At 39.7% G+C, this 22,003-nt stretch overlaps 1 protein-coding gene across 1 annotated transcript; it reads left to right on the plus strand.

Moving 5' to 3' along the window:
- The first annotated feature begins 4,119 nt into the window (after positions 1–4,119).
- On the plus strand, positions 4,120–9,901 carry LOC135540971 (transcription cofactor vestigial-like protein 4). The gene is made up of 5 exons (XM_064967130.1): positions 4,120–4,360; positions 6,360–6,483; positions 6,605–6,875; positions 8,633–8,720; positions 8,838–9,901. Exons 1-5 carry the CDS (start codon positions 4,294–4,296, stop codon positions 9,146–9,148), a joined length of 861 nt encoding a protein of 286 aa, XP_064823202.1. The 5' UTR covers positions 4,120–4,293; the 3' UTR covers positions 9,149–9,901.
- The last annotated feature ends 12,102 nt before the right edge of the window (positions 9,902–22,003 follow it).

Consider the following 22,003-nt stretch of genomic DNA (forward strand, 5'->3'; position numbering starts at 1 on the left):
AATAACCACTCCCCTCACCTCTCCCTGCCGTCTGTCACAATATCCAGTAGGCCTCCCTCTGTAGTAGTAGGATCTCGATGTTACCTCCTCTCCTTGGTAGAGCAACATGCTCAATGCCTGTGTATTTGAAGGAGGAGATGGGATGGTTAGCTTCAACTATGTGAGCTGCTACTGGATAGTCAGTGTTCTTACACCTGATTGAGCTGCGGTGATCAGCTATGTGTTGTTTTAATTGTCTCTTCATTTGTACTACGTAGGCTTTCCCAAGTGTACAGGTGATGAGATAAATTACTCCCTTTCTTGCATGAGATTATACCCCTAAACAGGAATTTTTCGACCTGTATGTGGGTGACTTGCCTAGTTAAATAAAGGTTCAATTAAAATTAAAGAAATACAGTCTGAAGAAGGATGTTTTAGTAGTGCTATCGCACTGTGCGCATGAGCCACATTTGTAGTTCCCATTTGGAGTGGGTGTCAAGAGTGTCTGAGTGGGCTCGTGGCAGGTCAGATCTTACTAAGCTATTTTTTGTCTGATTGCAGAATATGCCAGTGCTTTTTCAGGATTGCTTTCATTTTCTCCGAACACTTGGTGTACTTAGTGCAAAACACTTTTGCGTTGTTTTTCTTCTTTGGTTTAATTTTGAGCAATTCCTCTCTTGGTTTTTCAGATATTTTCATCATTGCAGCATTAAGCGTTTTGTCCTTGTAGCCTCTCTCTCTTTTGAATGTATCTGTCATTTTCTTAGCATTGCTGTCAAAATCTGGTGGCCACAGATTTGTTTAACTCTTCAAATTCATAAACACCACATGTTTTTCAGTAGTGACCAAACAAACATTATAGTACCATCATCTTTTATTCATTGTACTACCATGATACATTTTTTGTAAGGGATATGAGGAACGTGTTTACTGGCCTCATAAATGCTAACCTGCAAGCTAATATTTAGAAAAATGATTTAGCCAGCAAACAAGGCTAGCTACAGATGTTAGCTGGCTAGTTCGCTACAGTAGTTAGCTACTGCCATCAGTTGTTCTAGTGATATCATATTTTGCTTATTCCACCATTTATAGAATGCATACTGTCATTTGAATATAGCGGGAAAAAGGAATCCGTACACACTGTGGACATGGTAGACACATTTAAATGTAGGTGTAGATGCATGATGCATTCAGAATTCCATGATCAGAGCTTCATGATTAGAATACTAAAGCTGCATGAATGTCTAGACACGGCCATTGAGAACCGTTGGTCTACTAAGTACTAGCCCAGAGAATCCAATAAATGTTTCCTGAGTGTGAACTACTCACAATGTTGTTTCTATTATACACACTAAATTATAAGACCTTGTGCATGTTGATTGGTTGACATTATGGCAGGAAATAGTCATAAGAAGAAAAGAAAAACACTCTGAATACTCTAAACATGCAGGATCATGATATGTCCAGTTAAAATTCATCCAATCATATCATCCTATCCTATCAAATGTTGATAAACCCATGAATTCCTCCTGATCATGAAGGAATGTCAATTTTACGCTGCACCATCAGTAGGGGACATTCAGCATCAATCTGTCAAGGAAAATATAATATTCTTTCTAAGAAAGATATCTACATATGTTTCAGGATGTTATGTATCCCAGGAAATAATTAGAATTAATGTTAACATTACAGTTTTGAAAACATAGCTTGTAAAAAAAAAGTGCTGTCTTGCCACAACTTGGGTTAAGTTGAGCTGATGGACAGGGTAAGTTAACACACCTACAAATATAAGGGCACAAGGTGAGACCCAGATGCAGACACGGGAGGCAGATGGTTTGAGTCTTTGATATTTATTAGAATCCCAAAAGGGTAGTCAAGAGAATGGTCGTGGACAAGGTCAAAACCAGTTCAGAGTCCAGGAGGTCAAGGCAGGCAGAATGGTCAGGCAGACAGGTACAGAGTCCAGAAACAGGCAAGGATCAAAACCGGGAGGACTAGCAAAAAGAGAAGAGAAAAGGCAGGCGCACGGGAAAAACACGCTGGTTGACTTGAACATACAAGACGAACTGGCACAGAAAGACAGGAAACACAGGGATAAATACACAGGGGAAAATAAGCGACACTTTGAGGGGGTGGAGACAATCACAAGGACATGTGAAACAGATCAGGGCGTGACAACAAATGTATGTGCTGAATTAAATATTACCACTTCCTTTTTTAAACCATGTCTATCAAACACAATTCAATACAATCACAATCACTTTTTTGTTTTTCATAATTTTAAGCATATTTTAACACAGGCTCAAACACCTAACAAACACTGTTCCTTTTAAACACTTTTAAAAGGCCAGGCCCTGTTGTTACTGCATATCCCAGCAAGAATTCCTTGCATATACACAAGTTGCTAAACTTTCCATTGGCTCAATCATTGGCTCAACTTACCCCAAGGCAAAGATTTTGACTATATTGGCCCACACAGCTATAAGGATGCACTTTCAGGCTATGTTTAGGACCTCATATTGAAGCTTATAAATACCCCAACTGATTGTTTAGAACAATCTTAAAATTATCGACTTTGGTTTAGATACAAGCATCATGAAAATAAATTAATTAGACTTTGTGAAAACGATTTTATTTTTTTCTTCCTTCACAGACTCCATGAAATTATAACCTCTTCCTAAATATTTTGTCAAATGATTAATTGTGTGTATGGTTTCTCAGAAACGACATTGGCTCAACTTACCCTTTTGGCTCAAATTACCCCACTCTCCCCTATTCATGAAGTTTAGATAAGTCATAATCAACTAAATTCAAAGAATAAAATGTTAGAAATGCCAGTGTGTGCCCCAAGGGGTCACTGTTGAGCTTGACTTGCTTCAAAGCGGCACCTATCCTATTTTGACAGTAGTCTCCATATTTGTTGAGGCTTTCACAGTGCTGGGTCACACACACACACACAAAATATATATATATATTTATACAACAGGTATATACAATAGAATATAGGCCTATCAATAACTCCAGAGGGCATTCTTAAAACATAAACCAGATAAGATATTTAAATAATTTATTTTACCCTTTAATCATGTTACAAAAGGAACATAAGTAGGCTATAACCACATTTTTAAGAAAGTCAGCAACTATAGATAAGTCCCTCTAGTCCTTCAAAAGCATATCAGTCACAATATCTTATTTATTTACCCGGCACAGCCAGAAGAGGACTGGCCACCCCACATAGCCTGGTTCCTCTCTAGGTTTCTTCCTAGGTTTTGGCCTTTCTAGGGAGTTTTTCCTAACCACCGTGCTTCTACACCTGCATTGCTTGCTGTTTGGGGTTTTAGGCTGGGTTTCTGTACAGCACTTTGAGATATCAGCTGATGTACGAAGGTCTATATAAATAAATTTGATTTGATTTTGATTTGATTTGACCACATATTCTAAATGTTGTAATTTTTTATGTATTTTATAAGTGCCTGTAAATGTCTCAGGTCCTGAGTGTTGTTGTGGTCACTTGTATGCTGAGAGTATGCTCGTGTGTGTCCAGACTCTTCAGCATGCTCAGACAAGATTGTTTCTCAGTGCAGAAGTTTTTCCAGGATTTAGGGGCCTTTGTCTGGCCATCAACAATAGCCTTTTCATTAATGGTTAGGCTGGCTCACAGTACAGCTGTGTGCATGTATGGGCAGGTCAGTGGAATGACTGGAGCTCTGGTGGGCTAAGCACTCTAAGAAATGCAGTTTGGTGAGATTGTAGATTAGGAGTGAGGGAAGGGCAGAGGACAGGTGCTGACTTCCAGAGTGGAGACAACAGATACACCTGAAGTTCCCAGTGGATTCTGGGAGAGGTACAAAACATGGAAAAACGTGCTTTGTGACATTATCAGTGTTTTCTTGTTTTGAGTCTCCGTTGAATTGAATGTAAAGTAATCTATGTTACATTCCTGTTTATGCCTGAAAGTGAGGTAAAGGTATGGTTGGGTGGTGCAGGGACAGTCAGGGAACAGTTTAATATATTTTTTCCTATTTGAAGTATCTACCTGTGAACCCACTCTTCCTGCAACAATAACATAAACATCTAAAAGCGTTGAGGTTGTGATTGGCTTGAGAGCGACCAATGACATTGCAGCAATAGGGTTTCCTGGAAGACACAGCAGCTCTGCCCAGCCTCCTGACACATTACCTGGCCGAGATCATGCTCTGCATCTCGTTGACTTTCCATTTCCAACCAGAATTTAGGCTCATTGTGTCCTTTTAGCTCGAACAGACAAGGTGGTCCTCTGCAGTTTGCTTTATTCACAGACAAAGACAAGGAAACATGGCTGTTGCAAACTTGCAATACATAACTCGGATGAGCAGTGGCTTCAAAGTCTACATCTTGGAAGGTAATGTATCTTATTTATTTTCTTATAGGCCTACTATTGTTTCACAAAATAGAATTGTGCTGCTGTGATCCCTGCTACTTTAACTAGTAGTATTTATTGCTGCAACATGCATTGTTATCATGTATGATGACACAGTTGTTATTAGATCATTATTACTTTGTAATTAGCTTAGCTAGTTCAACTAAAGTCATTAGAAATGCAAATGTTTAGGGTCATTATAAAATAACTTTTACTAAGTCCGAGTAAATGTCATTGAGTACATTTTAGCTAACTGTTTGAATTGTATAAAAACAATATGTCATCCAGCAACTTTAACAATCTCATTTAAGAAACCAATACATATTTTTACTTTTTACTTTTTTGGGGAGGGGGTTGAGTTTAAGATAACGTTGACGAATGTGACAATAATGCCTCACTATATCCACTTAAGGCTATAACAACATTTAAGTATATTTAGCAACTATAAATTAGTCCCTCCATTGGTAAAATGTCAACTTGCTTCTAAATGTCTTGCTCTCAAGCATTACTTCAGATAGGTTTATGTCAGGTGATGGGAATAACTGTGGCAGATGGAGAGGATCTGAAGATACTGCCCTCTTGTTTCCTCTACTGATACAAATAACAAATAACAAATAACCATGCCTCCGGCATCATAACGTCAGTCAGGCAAGGTGTGGTTTTCTCCCAGTCACCCTCCACGGGCATCCACTGTGACACTATGCTGTCTGAGGGACAGAATGGGAGGTCATAGGTGAGAGGTTGGGGTTGAGGGACATGACTGTTTGAGATGTGGATTGGACTGACGATTGTGGATAGGAGGAGTATTTGAGATTAAGGGGACCATTCATGTACAGTACTAACATGACCTAATCATTCAGCATTGTATCTCAATGTGGTAGTGGAGCATTGCATGCTAATGTGGTGCATTTCTTTTGGTATATTGACAATGCCAATTTGAATATAGTTCAAGGAATTTACCTTTAAACAAACAGCATAATGTGAGGTGTGAAGAGGACTGGTGTCAGCTTTATAAAAAACAAATGCCAGTGTACTGACGTTGGTAAACATCACATTCTGCCACCTCTGGTCTCTTGGCCCTCCCACCTCTACGGGAGGGCAGCTCCTGCTCAGCCCAGTCCAAGCTCTTCTCTCTCATGGCAACCCAATGGTGAAACCAGCTTCCATCTGAACCTACCTAGGACAGCCCATCTTTCGAAAACATCTGGACCCTTCCTCTTCAAATAGGATCTTAAATAATCCCACAGCACCCCCTTGCACCTGCTCCTCACCTCCTCCGCATTTCCCCCCCTTACTAGCTCTGATAGCTACTTTATTGAGGAAAAATGTACTTACTATGAGTGTGATATGTGGTTGTCCCACCTAGCCATCTTAAGATGAATGCACTAACTGTAAGTCGATCTGGATAAGAGTGTCTGCTAAATTACTAAAATGTAATGTAAATAACACAAAGGATGTTGGCACCTGTTGATGTTTCTGTTAGTTTCTCACAATGAAGAGAATGCTTCTGTGTGATGTGTGTATTGTAATGATGGTTGTGAGACATTAGTTATCTTATGTTTGTCCGGCTCAATCCACATTTTGAATATAAACTAATCTTACTCTCTTAGATATGTAAATAAGATAGGTGTCATCATCACTGTATGTTGAAATACAACATTTACAGTTAACATTGAATCAAGAAGATTTGTAACACTCACCAATCTGGTATGTCTAGTTCCACAGCTTAACAGAGTTTACAATTAACGGTGGCATGAAAGCTTTCCCACGGCCACAAACTACTCATACAGGTGATGAACTGTGTCACAGTTCCACGGATCAAAACAACCCGTCACCTATTTACTCATTGCCACACCTAATGACTGGTTAGTTAGGTGTAAGCCATCCTTATCGGTGCCAATATCTTTGCCAATAAGTTTAGTGTATATTATTTCAAATAGTAACCATTAGCTTTATGTGTGCCTGATCTTTCCTCTTGTAGGTCAGCCCAACCTAAGAAGTGAAGATAGATACAGGCATATGACAAATGAGAGAGTTCGAGTACCACCAGTGCATCCAGTCAAGCGCAAACACAGCTCTGAGCGTGGCCTAACATTGGAAGAAAGGTTTGTGAAACCTGCACATGCCTTAATCCCCCTCTATAACTTCATAATTGACAACCATTGGTTTCATAACGCCATGTCCAGTGTGTGATTCCATGTTTCAGCATGTGATTTTGTGTTTCAGGCGAGAGAGGGCACAGAGCAAAAGCAACATGAGAAGTGCTCAGAGGCCAGCTGTGTTTAGTGTTCCCCAAAGTCCCACATCCTCCTGGAGCCCAACCCCAAGCCCCACATCCTCCTGGAGCCCAACCCCCAGCCCCACAGGCCATCTTCCCCATCATGTGTATCCCACACCACCTATGGATGAACCACTGGACCTAATTAAGAAACCAAGGAAAGAGCCTGAGAGGACAGAGAAGAAAACCAAAAGCACTACATCCACCAATCAGATACAGGTAATTTCAAGAGGAACAATTATAATAGTGGATCCAGGTGCTAACAACATGAAGGATGGGTTTTCTGGTTTGTCTCAGTCATGAGTGCCTCAGTAATCTCCCAGTGTAGCCCTAGGCAGTCAGAGCCTACGTACACTACATGACCAAAAGTAAGTGGATACCTGTCGAACATCTCATTCCAAAATCATGGGCATTAATATGGAGTTGGCCCCCCCTTTGCTTCTATAACAGCCTCCACTCTTCTGGGAAGGTGTTTCACTAGATGTTGGAACATTGCTGCGGGGACTTGCTTCCATTCAGCCACAAGATCATTAGTGAGGTTGGGCATTAAGGTTGGGAGATTAGGCCTGGCTTGCAGTCGGCGTTCCAATTCGTCCCAAAGGTGTTTGATGGTGTTGAGGTCAGGGCTCTGTGCAGGCCAGTCAAGTTCTTCCACACCAATCTCAACAAACCATTTCTGTATGGACCCTGCTTTGTGCAAGGGGCCTTGTCATGCTGAAACAGGAAAGAGCCTTCCCCAAACTGTTGCCACAAAGTTGGAAGCACAGAATCGTCTAGAATGTAATTGTATGCTGTAGCGTGAACCTTTTTCTTCACTGCAATTAAGTGGCCTAGCCCAAACCATGAAAAACAGCCCCAGACCATCCTCCTCCACCAAACTTTACCGTTGGCAGGTAGTGTTCTCTTGGCATCCTCCAAACCCAGATTTGTCCATCAGACTGCCAGATGGTGAAGCGTGATTCATCACTCTAGAGAACATGTTTCCACTGCTCCAGAGTCCAATGGCAGCAAGCTTTTCACTACTCCAGCCGAAGCTTGACATTGCGCATAGGATGGTGATCTTAGGCTTGCTCGGCCATGGAAACCCAGTTCATTAAGCTCCCGATGAACAGTTATTGTGCTGACGTTGCTTCCAGAGGCAGTTTGGAACTCGGTAGTGAGTGTTGCAACCGAGGACAGATGATTTTTTCATGGTACGCACTTCAACACTTGGCAGTCCCATTCTGTGAGCTTGTGTGGCCTACCATTTCACGGCTGAGCCATTGTTGCTCCTAGACATTCCCACTTCACAATAACAGCACTTACAGTGGACCAAGGCAGCTGTCTAGTAGGGCAGACATTAGACTAACTGACTTGTTGGAAAGGTGGCATCCTATGAAGGTGCCACGTTGAAAGTCACTGAGCTCATCAGTAAAGCCATTCTACTGCCAATGTATGTCTATGGAGATTGCATGGCTATGTGTTCGATTTTATACACCTGTCAGCTACGTGCGTGGCTGAAATAGTCGAATCCACTCATTTGAAGGTGTGTCCACGTACTTTTGTATATATAGTGTATCTCTGCGATCTCTGTAGTGATTATAAACGCTCAGGCACATTCTATTCCCAAGAGCCTTTACAGGCTTCTGCTTGTCCAAGATATGCAATCCAGCCGGATTCGGGGAGAAAATGTGAGCAATGGTGGGAGGAATGTCCTCAACATGACTAAACAGACATCTCTTTCTTTGACCTGTTTGTGCCAACCTGATGAGGGTGAACAGCTTTCAGGCCCCATCCTATAACCAAATAAATGTTCTACCCTAAAGTCATACTGAGCCTTCAAACAAAAAGTTAGTGATGGCTTAATGTGCTATGTTTACATTGACATGTTCAACCTATTGTTCTGGGGGGAAATTAGGTTTTCGGTAACATTGTTCTGTACGGAATCTTATAATGTGTAAACACTTTTTAAAATGTAATTGTTTTGCCTCTTTCAGATGCGTCCTTCTGTGATCACCTGTGTCTCCTCTACAAGAAAGCCCACCTGCAGATCTGAGTTCCGCAGCAGCAGCCACTCCTCCACAGGTCAGTATCATTCTCCTTTATCTCAATAAAAACTGTAGTGCTACAATGCTGTTGTTGTATTGCAGACTTGTTAAGAATTATGCCTCTGACCTTTGTTTGGTATTCTCTCCATTGCAGTGCTATATAAGCACAGCTATGACCATGTGGTGGAGGAGCATTTCAAGAGAAGCCTGGGGATGGACTACCAAAGGGCCAGTTCCCGCCAGCTCTCCATCAGTGTCTCTGTGGATGACCACTTTGCCAAAGCCTTGGGAGGGAAGTGGCTTGAGATCAAATCTAAATCCTCCTCGTGCTCCTCGTCTACATCCTCACCATCCAGCAGCCCAAGTGTCACTCACTCCCCCAGCTACAGCCACAGCCCAAGCCAAGCTCCCAAAGAGTCTCCAAGTACCACTACACCCACCTCCAGCTTCTGGTCAGTCAAATAAAACTACAGAGACCTTTCCCGAAGAAAGAATTAACTTTGAGTAGTTTTTTATGCAATACAACAGCAGGTCCATGCTTTTCAACGAATGAAAGCACAAAGGAAACAGTTATTGAGCAAGGGTAGACTAGAGAGCAGGAATGCAGGAATACTTACCTACTCTATGGTTGAACCATTGAGAGCATCTCTATGAGTCTATGCCCTGTTTGTGGAAAGGGGGTTTATTGGTCTAATATCAAGGGACAAGCAAATGTTACAGTGATGTGATGTCTTTATTTCTCGTTATTTCTGTCCCAGGCTTTTTAATAGCATATATATCTCTGAAATAGATGGCCATTATATTTCAGTAAATGTGTCATATTTCATGCGGTGAAGATGCCACAACTTTCATGATTGTGTATTTATACTGTATGCTTTTAACGATCCTAGGTCATATTTTCTCATACTAAACTACTGTGCTAATCTACTGTACAAATTTGTTTACCAAACCTGTTCAATACAGTAACTTCGTGTTTTTGTATAAAATCAACTTAAAAAGGACAACTCAAAAAGAAAAACCTATTTGTGACTGGATATTACAAGTTGAGGCTTTATTAAATAAAATATACTTAACTTAAATTAACAATATTCTTGTATGAAAAGCAACCTGGTGATTTACGAAAACATTTTGAGTGTGCAATTTTTATATGATGTACTTTGAAAAATATGGAGTGCTTTGAACACTGATAAAATGCATTATATAAATTCAATATAATTACCTCCCTGGAGCTTATGACTGTGATTGTTGTCCATACTTTAAAAAAAATGCAAGTACCACTGACTTACAATTACAAATACTGGTATGATTTATGACCTTACATTAAAGAAGACAAGGTCAGAAAGGTCCGTGGGGCGACGCACAATTGGCCTAGCGTCGTCTGCGTTAGGGAGGGTTTGGCCGGTAGGGATATCCTTGTCTCATCGCGCACCAGCGACTCCTGTGGCGCAGTACACGCTAACCAAGGTTGCCAGGTGCGGCTGGCTTCCGGGTTGGATGCGCGCTGTGTTAAGAAGCAGTGTGGCTTGGTTGAGTTGTGTATCGGAGGACGCATAACTTTCAACCTTCGTCTCTCCCGAGCCCGTACGGGAGTTGTAGCGATGAGACAAGATAGTAGCTAATAACAATTGGGTACCACAAATTTGGGGAGATAAAGGGGTCAAATTAAATAACTAAAAATATTTTTTTAAAGGTCAGAAAGGTTGGTTATGTGTCACTTCCACGTCTCAGTAAAGAAGTCAGATTCTCATGTGAATAAGACTCCTGTAGACATTCAGGTAGTGTTCCAGACAGTTTAATTTCAGTGGTGAGTCACTGTGTCTGGGGTACATCCTTTATAGTGTGCACGTACACCACGTCACAAGATGGAAGCATTATGGCATTCAGCACTTGATTCTTTGCGGAAAGGGAGATGTTTATATACCCTTTGGTGATTGAGTCATGGCAGCATTTAGAGGGGTTTGAATCTCTATTCCTCCTGGGTTTAAAACTAAAGAAAGGTGAATACTCGTCCTCAATAGGGGCTTTTTTCTGGGAGATTTTGGGAATGTCAGGAGCATGTCCCAGCAGGCTTATGTTCAAGCATTCCTGTCTCCTGAGAAAATGATTCACAAAGATCCTACAGATCCTGTTTGGCAAGGGAATGGAGAAAGTGAGGGAGGGAGGTAGAGGAGGGAGGGAAATGGGGTAGGAAGGGCTAATATAGGCCCTGGCTTCCTTTTTTTTCTTCAGTTGCTTATTTGCATGTTCTATCTTGTCTAACAAATGAAATTATATGATGCTCTGAATCATTTTCCAGAAATGAAGGCTTTGAACTGTGAACTTTGAACTGATTAGAATCAGGAGTTGCTCTGATCTGCTTTTATTCTGCACCAAAGTTTTTATATCAATATAAAATCATGCAATTACAATAAAATTGGCAAAAATTGATTTTTAGCAAAAACTATTTCTCAAGCAATAATTTTTACTAGGACTGTTTGAGAGTGGTCTGCGTGGAGAGTGTACAACTGAAAACTAGCTGTTATTTGCATAAAGGTTTGGAATTCTCTATCTTATTGGTCTAATTGCAAATTTACCGCACGGTGATGTCACCGCGTAATGTCGAAACTCTGGCCCATGCATAGTGATGGAAAGTTCGTCTCTTTTTACTGACTTAGATATTTTCGAGTCATTCAGTCAAAATAACCAATCGTTCGAATAATTTCGTTAATTTGAGTCCGTAATAGCCAGAGCACGCATAACATTCAATATTTCAATTAATTGTATTCATTTTTGCAACATGTGATCAATTATCAGTTATAAACATGTATTTTTTTCTTCTCTATACTGACTGCAGCGTGATCTATTTTCTCTCGCACACATGATAGACAGTTGTTAGTCGGAGCACATCCCCGCTGAGCTGGAGGAGCGCGTATTAAAAGCCAATTTATGCAGTCGGAGGCCCGTTTGGATGTTGTGTAGCAATTGCAGAGCGTCTTGAGGCAACCAGAGGCTAAATTGAACTCTGTACCACATCGTCACGCGTCTCTTAAATTGTGTAACAATGTGGAGGGCTCCGCATTGACATGATTGGTTGACGGTAGGTGAGGGTGAGAGGTCCTGTATAAGCACAAACTCACTTCCTTGACAACTTCCTCCACAACAGATTTGCGCTGCTCGGCGAAGCGCAATAGGAATAATGGCCCTGTCTTCTACAGAGGCCGTATCACCCTAAATGCTGCACGGCCAAAACAGACGTCAAATGACCATGTCGCTCCTCTAATTCTTCTGTAGAATTAATTGCGGCCAACAGGTCAAACGAACTACTGAAATGAATGAGAAACTCTGAACAATATATATAACTCTTGAGTCAGTAAAAAGAGTCGTTCAAGTTCGCAAACTGCACATCCCTAATTAGAAGGTCCTGTGTAGAGTGTTAGTTTCATCCGCTGTTGGGACGTGCTACCTGTCCCAGATCTGCTGTTTTCAACTCTCTAGAGACAGCAGGAGCGGTAGAGATACTCTTAATGATCGGCTATGAAAAGCCAACTGACATTTACTCCTGAGGTGCTGACTTGTTGCACCCTCGACAACTACTGTGATTATTATTATTTGACCATGCTGGTCATTTATGAACGTTTGAACATCTTGGCTATGTTCTGTTATCATCTCCACCTGGCACAGCCAGAAGAGGACTGGCCACCCGTCATAGTCTGGTTCCTCCCTAGGTTTTGGCCTTTCTAGGGAGTTTTTCCTAGCCACCGTGCTTCCACACCTGCATTGCTTGCTGTTTGGGGTTTTAGGCTGGGTTTCTGTACAACACTTTGAGATATCAGCTGATGTAAGAAGGGCTATATAAATACATTTGATTTGATGTACAATATATGCTGAACAAAAATATAAACGCAACATGCAACAATTTCAAAGATTTTACTGAGTTACAGTTCATATAAGGAAATCAGTCAATTGAAATAAAGCCATTAGGCCCTAATCTATGGATTTCACATGACTGGGAATACAGATATGCATCTGTTGGTCACAGATACATTAAGAAAAAAGTAAGGGCACGGATTAGAAAACCAGTCAGTATCTGGTGTGACCTGTGGCAACCTGTCATTCAGGGCAGGTGGGGCTGAGGCCCACAAAGCAGGTCTGCTCTACATAGCTCAGTGCTTTCTGTGGTGAGGCAGGCCAGCAGAAAACCATGATTTGCTCAGCATTGCACTGTGATTGGCTCAGTGTTCTGTCACTCATGGGGACACTACATCACCCGCCTTTAGTAAGAGTAGACATCAAGCACCTTTGGGTGCTGCCATGGAGTTACATTAGAAGTACCCAACCAAGAAGGCTCAAGGTCATTGGCCACAAATAAATTGACGTCAAATCACGTTATATCTACAGTAGTCTTGATTGGACTGATCATGTCAACATTCTACTTTCAAAATCGAAGCTTGCAGTCATCATCATAAATCAAGTAGACAATCTACTGGCAAATACTTTTTAATCCTTGTCATATGAAAATAAATAATGAAGATAAATTATAGATAAAAGGTATCGGTGCTCATCGGCCATTGGACATAAACATTACACAACCCGTTGGAGTTGGCAAATACAAAAATGAGTTGTTTGGAAGGAATCGGTGACAGCAGCTAACCGCAAGCATTGACACTGGGAAGTCAGACTTTGGAAAATACGTTTTGAACGGTCTTCCAACTCCAAATCTTTTTCTTTGATGACATAATTTGCCAACGAGGGACCACCATGCACAAGGTGAGTCCAAAAATGTCTTATATGCTGCTGCATATATGATGTAATATGCCAGAGAGCCATATCAGCTATGTTTTGTAAAAAGGTAGTAAACGAGGCTGAATGAATTGTTTCGCTGCCAGACAAGGCTCCGCTGATGGCCAGGTGTAGCGGTGGTAAGGATAAACTACATTTTGCTGGATAGAAAGCTCTGCTGTTGGGACATGTTTATGTAGGCCCTAACAGTTTGTGGGCACCACTTGTCGCCGTTATAGTGCAATTAATGTATTGTTTTAGTGTTGTGTAGTGGCTTTGCTGGCATGCAATTTGAAGGGAGTTTGCCCCACCAAGATTTACATGCTAAAATTGCCACTGGGTGTGACCACTGTTTTCCTCATGCAGCACAACACATGTCCTTCACATAGAGTTGATCAGGCTGTTGATTGTGGTCTGTGGAATGTTGTCCCACTCATCTTCAATAGCTGTGCGAAAGTTGCTGGATAATGGCGGGAACGGGAACTCTGTCATACACGTCGATCCAGAACATCACAAACATGCTCAATGTGTGACATGTATGGTGAGTATACAGGCCAACTGGGACAATTTCAGCTTTCAGGAATTGTGTACAGATCCTTGCGACATGGGACCGTGCATTATCATGCAGAACCATGAGGTGACGGCGGCGGAAGAATGGCAAGACAATGCGCCTCAGGATCTTGTCACGGTGTCTCTGTGCATTCAAATGCCATCGATAAAATGCAATTGTGTTCGTTGTCTGTAGCTTACGCCTGCCCTTATGCCTGAGCTCCCGAGTGGTGCAGTGGTCTAAGGCACTGCATCTCAGTGCAAGAGGTGTCACCTCACAGCCTGGATTCGAACCAGGGACTATCACATCCGGCTGTGATTGGGAGACACATAGGACAGAGCACAATTGGCCCAGTGTCGTCCAGGTTTGGCTGGAGTAAGCTGTCATTGTAAATAATAAGTTGTTCTTAACTGACTTGCCTAGTTAAATAAAGGATCAAAAATAAAAATACCGTCACAATGTAAAACAGATGATGGTTTCAGACAGGGCTAGCCTGGGCTGGCGTGGTTACACATGGTCTGCAGTTGTAAGGCCAGTTGGACGTACTACCAAATTCTCTAAAATGACCTTGGAGGCAGCTTATGGTTGAGAAATGAACATTAAATTCTCTGGCAACAGCTCATGTGGACATACCTGCAGTCAGCATGCCAATTGCACGCTCCCTTAAAACTTGAGAACATCTGTGGCATCATGTTGTGTGACAAAACATGCACATTTTAGAGTGGCCATTTATTGTCCCCAGCACAAGGTGCACCTGTGTAATGATCCTGCTGTTCAATCAGCTTCTTGATATGCCACACCTGTCAGGTGGACGGATTACCTTGGTAAAGGAGAAATGCTCACTAATAGGGATGTAAACATTTCTGGGATCTTTTATTTCAGCTCATGAAACATGGGACCAAGACATTACATGTTACATTTGTATATTTTTTCAGTATTTTGACAGAATACAGAATTTTGACTGCACTAGGCCTTTACGATACTCTGTGAAGAGATAGGGTTTCCAAAGTTTTTGGAAGAGGGCCAGGAACTCTCGTTCCACCATTTGGGTGCCAGGACAGAGAAGAGCTTTGCTTGGGCTTAGTGGGAGCTGACCCCCGTAGGGAGACATGAATGCCATCTAGAGGACTTGAAGGGAATTTGTGTAGCAATATCTGTAACAAGTGCTTTCCATACAATCTTAGCATGCTCTCATAACAACTAAATGCAAACCGTTAAAGCTCATCAAACTAGCTGTTAACCTCTTGCAGTATATCTCCTAGCATCCCCTATCCAGACTTCTCACTATATTTATTGTTTGAACTTATGCAGCACTATTAAGCATCAACAAATACTTGACACATGACCTTGCTATTGAATAGAATGTTTAGTAACAGTATTAAGCATCAAGGAATACTTGACACATGACCTTGCTACTTCAGGAAATGTTTAGTAAAGCAATTAGCGTCTGATCCCTTGTAATTGAAAACATGAAATGCCCATTCCTTTTTTTCTAAAGCAAGCACTATCCCATTTTCAAGAAGATAGACAATAAGAATCAATTTTTGTAAAATGTCAAGTTAATCAGGCATTATTCAACATCATATTCACAATACAACTATGGAAGGAATTAGGAAAAGATAATGACAATACAAATATTTGACATTTTCTTTTGAAATGTACTTTTTTTCTGTTTATACAATCGTTATATCGAGACCTTTCTTGTAATAACATCTGCATTATGTAGGCTTCTCTGAATTACATTTTTTTTTTTCACCTTTATTTAACCAGGTAGGCCAGTTGAGAACAAGTTGTCATTTACAACTGCGACCTGGCCAAGATAAAGCATAGCAGTGCGACACAAACAACAACATAGAGTTACACATAAACAAACGTACAGTCAATAACACAATATAAAAAATCTATATGCAGTGTGTGCAAATGATGAATGAATTCTCAAATACAATGTTTCCATCACAATCTCTCCCACAAGTATTTCTTAGTTATGAAGAACAAGATCTAACTGTGTTTTAGAGGAGGCAGTTTGTGTAGTATTTCAACATCAGCTTGTAGAGTTCATTTTGAAAGATCTATTCTCTTCAACCAATAATGGTTGGCAGTATTGTACATACTTCAAATTGTGTGTATGTATGATCATACAAAACAGAAATGAGAAAACACGCTATGAGAAAGCACGCTATGAGAAACTAACGATTACTGTGGGAAAATGCTCTACTGTACATCCTGTATAGTCAGTGTAAAGCCCCAGCCTGTGAAAAAGAAAGTTACCCTTATCACAAAGTTATTTCTCACACCTCAATGGAAAACAACATGCATTTTTCCTTTAAGACCAAGATGGCACATTCAACAATAATGTAACTAACTTGACTAAAGCCATACAAATGTACATTCATCTAATTATTAGTTTGGAAGTACTAATTAAAGATGCATTACTGTAATTATTTGATTATACAGTAAGTTGTCTGAAAAATGTAGGACATTCTCAACCGTTATAGTACTTGTTCTGAATGAAGAACTAATGTGCGAATACAATAAAACATTAAAACATTCGTTTAGAGATGATTTACAAAAGTGCTTTGTTTTGTTGATTTTTTACATCTGAAGGATGCCGTGCCAGCTAGTGTAATGAGGCAGTTGTACAGCCAGATAGATAACTGCAGATATGTGTGGGTGAGACGCTTCAAATGACACTCTTCCTGTTTTACCCCACATTTTCCCAAATTAAGAATTTGGGGTTGTAACGAATAACAGAGACAACATTATGCGATGCTGAAGTTTCTCAAATGACAAAAAGAAAACAGACTGAAACAAGTCTTACACATGCGGAAAGCCTAACAGCAGAGAGACTGGACAAAATGTAGAAGATCATTCAGATCTTTTCACTGTTGACTCTAAATCGCACATCGTTCTTTTAGGTACTTTTAGTATACTCTTTTAGCATATGTTTAGAGGATGTTGCATTTAAGCCAGTGTCGTGTCTTTGGCTATGCCGGATTAAGTGATATGACATGCTATTCTATAAAATAATTTATCCGTAATTAATATTACCTGATTGAGCTAATCATGTAAATGTAATTAACTAGAGAGCTCCACAAAATAATATTTATATTTATATTTATATCTTCCAAATAAACTCTTAAAGACCTAGTAATATTTTACATCAATAGCAGTCAATATTAATCGTCATCTTAATTCAGTCTCATCTGAAAGTTGTAAATTCTTGGTTATCTGCACGAACCCTGGCTAACAAGTTGAATCAGCAATACAAAATTGGGTTTAATTATTTATTTACTAAATACCTAACTAATCACACAGAATTACACATACACATAATTAATCATAACTTGATTACAAATTACATCATAAAGGAAAACGTCCCTAAAGGGCGGAACAGATATGACAGCTTGTTACACAAAAGAAAAGGGGCTGGGTTAGAGTGAAAGAGCGGGAAGACTGAGTAACAAAGGAAGAAGCTGTGCTATTGTAAATGCAGTATCTTATGCATTCTAAATTACCGCCCGATTGGAAGAGGAAAATGCAATAAATATTTACTCTGAGCTGCGCTTCGGTAGGTTGGTGGTAGATGGAAGGCCGTGTTGCCAAACCGAGTCCTTTGTCCTTTGAAGTATGTCCCCGGTGGTCAATTGGGTACGTTGTAGTAACGTCGTTGTGTGATAGACGGGATACTCTGTCTGGTCCTTCCTAACCCTCGTTTGCAGCTGCTGTTGCTAACTCGACGGATAGGAGGTATCACTTCTGTGGTGAATAAGAGTTCAAAGTTCATACCATTCGCAACCAAGGCTCACGCTGATGTTGGCTTCGTTCTGTAGTTATTATCTGAACCATTCTGACATCGGACCGTCGTCCTCACATCCTCAGAACAGGAGGTTACATTTTCATCAAGGCTTTATATAGTGGAGTGAGGAGGGTGTGTCTGAAAAGTTTTATAACCCATGACTCTTCACAGGGGCGGGCCACTGATTGAGCAGAGCCCTAACCTTATGAAAACTCAATTCTCACATTATAGAAGCTAAAATCACATTTCATCCCATCCCGAATAATTTCATATTCAAACATTTAAATTGAACAACAATTCCATGTGAATCCGATAACTCTGATGTGTAGACTTTCCACTGTAGAGTTTATGTCATCTTATCATTGATGAGAATGTCTCAGATGACAACCGAACTGACATCATATTCATTAAGTACCATCACATCTGTTCAATTGGTCAGATTACCAGAATATAGTTAATTTCCCCCCACCTTCTGATGTTCCCAGAATCTCTATGTTAACCAAGGGGCTTGCAAATGTAACATCAGTAGGGTAGAGAGAGGAAAAAGGGGGGAAGAGGTATTTATGACTGTCATAAACCTACCCCCAGGCCAACGTCATGACACCAGCACAACATATACAGTACACACAACAAAATAGTTGTGGTTGAGGTTGAGAAGAAACACGCATCACACAACTTTGCAGAAACAAACATGCTGAAAGTTAGAGCTTTGTCTTCAGACAAAGAGTAATATAAAAACACATGAGGGTTGTATTAAAGGCTCAAATCAAATCTTGACTAAAGCCATACAAATGTACATTCATCTAATTATTTGTTTGGAAGTACTAATTAAATATACATTACTGTATTTGATTATAGAGTAAGTTGGCTGACAAATTTAGGACATTCTCAAATTTGATTTGATTTGAGCCTTAAGCCAGCACAACATATACAGTATTCACAACAAAATAGTTGTGGTCATGGTTGAGGTTGAGGAGAAACATGCATCACACAACAGAGCAGAAATAAACATGCTGAAAGTTAGAGCTTTGTCTTCAGCCAAAGAGTAATATAAAAAACACATGAGGATCGTATTAAAGTACATTCAAAATATATATTGGATCACAGATGATTTGGAACGCTACATAGACCTTTACAGAGTTTTAATTAAATAACTGGTTTTAGTATAAAGCACATGTGAAGTAACCTAACCAGTCAGTTATTCATTGCTAGTTTAGCAAGACACAGAACTGGTGTATCTTCTAGTTGCCTAGTATTTCATAAGACCGCGGCCCAGCGCCGGACTACTGCCCCAGACCCCCACCCCCAATTTTGTTTTTATGACAGAAACATGTCCAGTTTTATAATTCTATTTCTACACATTTTGTCACAAGGCTTAGAGAGAACGTTGCTGTTTTAAAGCTAATTTCTTGCAATTCTACACATTTTGCAATAAAAAAACAAAAGGTTGGAGACCCAACTGTAATCCCGCACTGAGAAGGCATCAGTAACACTGCTCTTGAAGTGCTTGAAATCTACATTTGTGATAATTGTCCCCCACAATGAAATCTGGGTATTAACTGAGACTTTGTCTCTGTCCATCAGTACATTACACTCTTAGAAAAAAAGGTTCTGGATAGAACCAAAAAGGCTTCTATTGCTTGCTTCATATATGGGACCCCTTAAGGTTCTATATAGAACCCTTTTGTAGGGTTATTTGATCAGAAACCAGGGGGTTCGTCATCACTGAACCAGAATTGCTTCCATGTAGAACCATTGGGTTCCATACAGGGTTCCATTTTGAACCAATTACGGGTTTTTTACTTTACCTTAAAGCTGCAATATGTAACTTTTTGGGCAACATGACCAAATTCACATAGAAATGTGTGTTATAGATATGTCATTCTCATTGAAAGCAACTCTAAGAAGCGGTAGATCTGTTCTATATGCACTATTTCTATGTTTCCCGTGCTAAAGTTTAGCTTTAATATTCTACATAGTTTAGCACAGAAAGCGTGGTCATTAACTACAATGACCATAATCCATTGCGCACCTACTTTTCCGGCCTATAAGTTTATTTTATGCCTGCTAAGTTAGGTTAGTGTGGAAAAGAGACAGAAAAATATGCAATCGAGAGGGATAATGATAGCAGTTGCTTTGTGAGGTATCTGTACCTGAAAATACATGATTTAAGTTATTGATAATTGGTATTCAGCAGTCATAGAAGTATTATTTATTTACTTTGAAGAACTTCTAATATAGTGATTTTTTTTCAGACAGCATAGGCAGCAGCTTTATAGAGATGAGATGACTTGGAATTAAATAATACAGTCGTCAAATAAAACAAATGTAATATACATTCGTGAATAAATTATGGTTAATTGGTGATAAGAAATAATGGGCTGTCACTAACATCATGGGAATTTAATTAATTGTTTTATTCTGTGTTACAGCATTCAACCCACATAATTTATAATGCATTTAATAATGTTAAAAAATAATTAAATTGAAACCTACCTCAAAAAGCACTAATCGCTCAGCACAGACGGCACTGGCCTGATTTTGACAAAACTTGGGTGAATAATGAGTCTTGCCATAGAGATCCGGCATTTACAAAATTACACTGATTGGCCAGATGGTGGCGCTATAACAATAGATTGAAAATGCTAACTTTAAAAGTTTACGCCCCTCACCTCGTTTGATCTAAAGTAATGAAATTTGGTACATTTGTCTCTCTCCTCACGAGGAACAAATTTGCCCCAGGGACACAAAGTCTGATTTAAAAAATAAAATAATTAACTCTACTCCTCTGGCACCGAATGACCGATCTGCATGCAACTTGATATGTTGCATCTATGGACAAAGGTCTCAAGGCAATACTTTCCAGACTAGTACCTCAAACAACACTGATCAATAAACATTCACATGGGTGTGGTCTGGCACATAAATGCTTATAAATCAATCAAAGGTATTTGTATTGTAACAAAATGTGGTACACATGCTACAAATGCTGTCAAGACTAAACATATTAAAGAACATTCACATTGACCACATGGTGGTGCTATTACCGGCACATGTTTATATCTCTTGATATGTTTGACTCAGAGTGATGAAATTTGGCACACATGCTCAGGGATAGGAATCTAATTCACTCACACAATATCTTAGACACCACTAGCTCTGAATGATGCTTCTTACCATAGAGATCCGTCATTTACAAAATTACACTTATTGGCCCAAGCGGAGAGCAATACATCATTCCTGGGGGACTACATGTTTACTTTTGCATTGATTTATTCTTGAAGTACCGTATATAGGCTATATATACTTTTATGCTAGTGTATGATTCACTGACAACTTGTATATAGGCCTACTGAAAGACCGCTTTTCTACTGTATTATTTCAGAGATTGATATTTAAATTGATCTGTCATCATACATGATTTGTAAAGTGCCATCTCTCAAATTGAAATACAAAACATATATTCTTCTTAGGGTAATCATTCACACCAATTATTGGATGTGCTCTTGCTTCACAAATTAACGATCACTGTTTAAAAAAAAGCACAAACAGTTCACTAATAAAAAAGTCAATAGGTCAGGTTTGACAGAGATTGGCCCAGTGAGCATGGTGGAGAGAATGGGGTTACTATCAAATGTAAAAAATTAGAAACAGTTTTCACACATACAATGGTTGCTAATTTAACCCCGCCCAAGATGTTTAAATGTACTTTAATAATAGACATGCTTTAACATTGCGGATCAATAGTGTCTGTTTTGGTCCTGTCTGTTATCTCCTGGTCTAATAGGTTTATGTCAGTTCAAATATGTAATTACTGTTAAATACTGAAACGAAACAATGATTTTGATCTTCTGATTCAGTGTGGTGAATAAGTCTTTATTTTTATTAGATTTTTTTGCAAAACATTATACATCAACCATCTACTGAGGCTACCACACAATGGATGTACTTTGCATATTATCCCAGTGTCTAAGAAAACTCTCAAACCAGCTCAGTAAACTTAGATAGCAATTATTGTTTTACCCTTCACTTTAGCCTCTTATTGAGCAGAGCTCAGAAAGGAGTAAGATAATAGCTATATTCTTTGATTTGAGGCAGGATACTTGAAACGTGTATTTATTGAATCTCAAGGATACAACATACCTCATTATTTATTATTCATATTATTTTGAAAATGACAGAATTTTATAATTTTCTTTTGAGATTCAAATAGACA

The sequence above is a fragment of the Oncorhynchus masou genome, chromosome 1, assembly GCF_036934945.1.
Source record: "Oncorhynchus masou masou isolate Uvic2021 chromosome 1, UVic_Omas_1.1, whole genome shotgun sequence".
Taxonomy (NCBI): domain Eukaryota; kingdom Metazoa; phylum Chordata; class Actinopteri; order Salmoniformes; family Salmonidae; genus Oncorhynchus; species Oncorhynchus masou.

What these genes read in the sequence shown, in the direction of transcription:
- LOC135540971 (XM_064967130.1), top strand. Translation starts at nt 4,294, where the DNA reads ATGGCTGTTGCAAACTTGCAATACATAACTCGGATGAGCAGTGGCTTC. An exon ending in CAAAGTCTACATCTTGGAAG is followed by an intron (nt 4,361 to 6,359) that starts GTAATGTATCTT and finishes TTCCTCTTGTAG; the next exon opens with GTCAGCCCAACCTAAGAAGT. An exon ending in CAGCAGCCACTCCTCCACAG is followed by an intron (nt 8,721 to 8,837) that starts GTCAGTATCATT and finishes TCTCCATTGCAG; the next exon opens with TGCTATATAAGCACAGCTAT.